This window comes from Penaeus monodon, chromosome 29, assembly GCF_015228065.2.
Source record: "Penaeus monodon isolate SGIC_2016 chromosome 29, NSTDA_Pmon_1, whole genome shotgun sequence".
In the NCBI taxonomy this organism is placed as follows: domain Eukaryota; kingdom Metazoa; phylum Arthropoda; class Malacostraca; order Decapoda; family Penaeidae; genus Penaeus; species Penaeus monodon.
This window is the reverse complement of record NC_051414.1, coordinates 33,973,195-33,973,918: the sequence shown is the minus strand read 5'-3', so window position 1 is coordinate 33,973,918 and position 724 is coordinate 33,973,195. Positions and strand designations below refer to the sequence as shown.

The window sequence follows — 724 nt, the reverse complement described above, 5'->3', positions numbered from 1 at the left end:
AGCGCGTCCTTGCCTGACTCCTTCATCTGCAGTGAGCCGAACTCTCCGTCGGGGGAGAGCGCGAGCTCGAAGGTGAAGTTGATCTTGTTGGCGAGCGTGATGAGCAGGTCGATGCAGTAGCCCGTGCAGCAGTAGAGATCGGTGCCCTCGGCCGTGGCGTTGTACCAGGGGCACAGAACCTTGCCCATGCCCAGGCACTTGGCCTTGCTGTCGATCTTCTGGATGTTGACGAAGGGCTTCTCCTCGATGGTTAGGACCTGATCGGAACGTGGACCTCAGGCGTCACGGGTTGGGAAATATAGATCAAGTGGAGTGTAATCAGAAGGCAAAGCATGAACTCTCCTCTCCTTTATTGCACAGTCTTCGCTTCCTAAACAATAAAATGGTGAACAGCCAGCGGCCTTACCTTGAGTCGCGTGGGGATCATGTAACCCTGAGGCTTGACCGTGGTGTTCCCTGGCCAGATGATGGCGCTCTCGTCTATCTGCAGCTTCATCGTCTCCTTCGTCTGCTCGCGCCCACGGGGGAGGGGGAGGGGCGGCGTTGGCGACCAGATGTGGGGGGGAGGGGGTTGAGAGCGCCGTGGCCGCGTGGGGAGAGGAGGGCAGCCACGGAGTTACACAGAAACAGCCAGAGGTGCGGGCACGAGCGGGGTATTGCAACCGGTGCCACAGGGTTAATAAGGCACAGGCGATGCCAGTCGTGAGGGCAGTCGAAGTGAGTC

The 724-nt window shown here is 59.3% G+C and overlaps 1 protein-coding gene across 1 annotated transcript in view; it reads right to left on the bottom strand.

Annotated features, from left to right (window-relative positions):
* Positions 1–724, bottom strand: part of LOC119591851 (glutamate [NMDA] receptor subunit 1-like) — a 21,804-nt gene that overhangs the window by 6,474 nt on the left and 14,606 nt on the right. Inside the window, exons 10-11 of the mRNA XM_037940595.1 lie at positions 407–508; positions 14–257 (exon numbers count right to left, since the gene is read on the bottom strand). Coding sequence (XP_037796523.1) covers positions 14–257; positions 407–508 — 346 coding nt within the window. The remainder of the gene's footprint in view (positions 1–13; positions 258–406; positions 509–724) is intronic.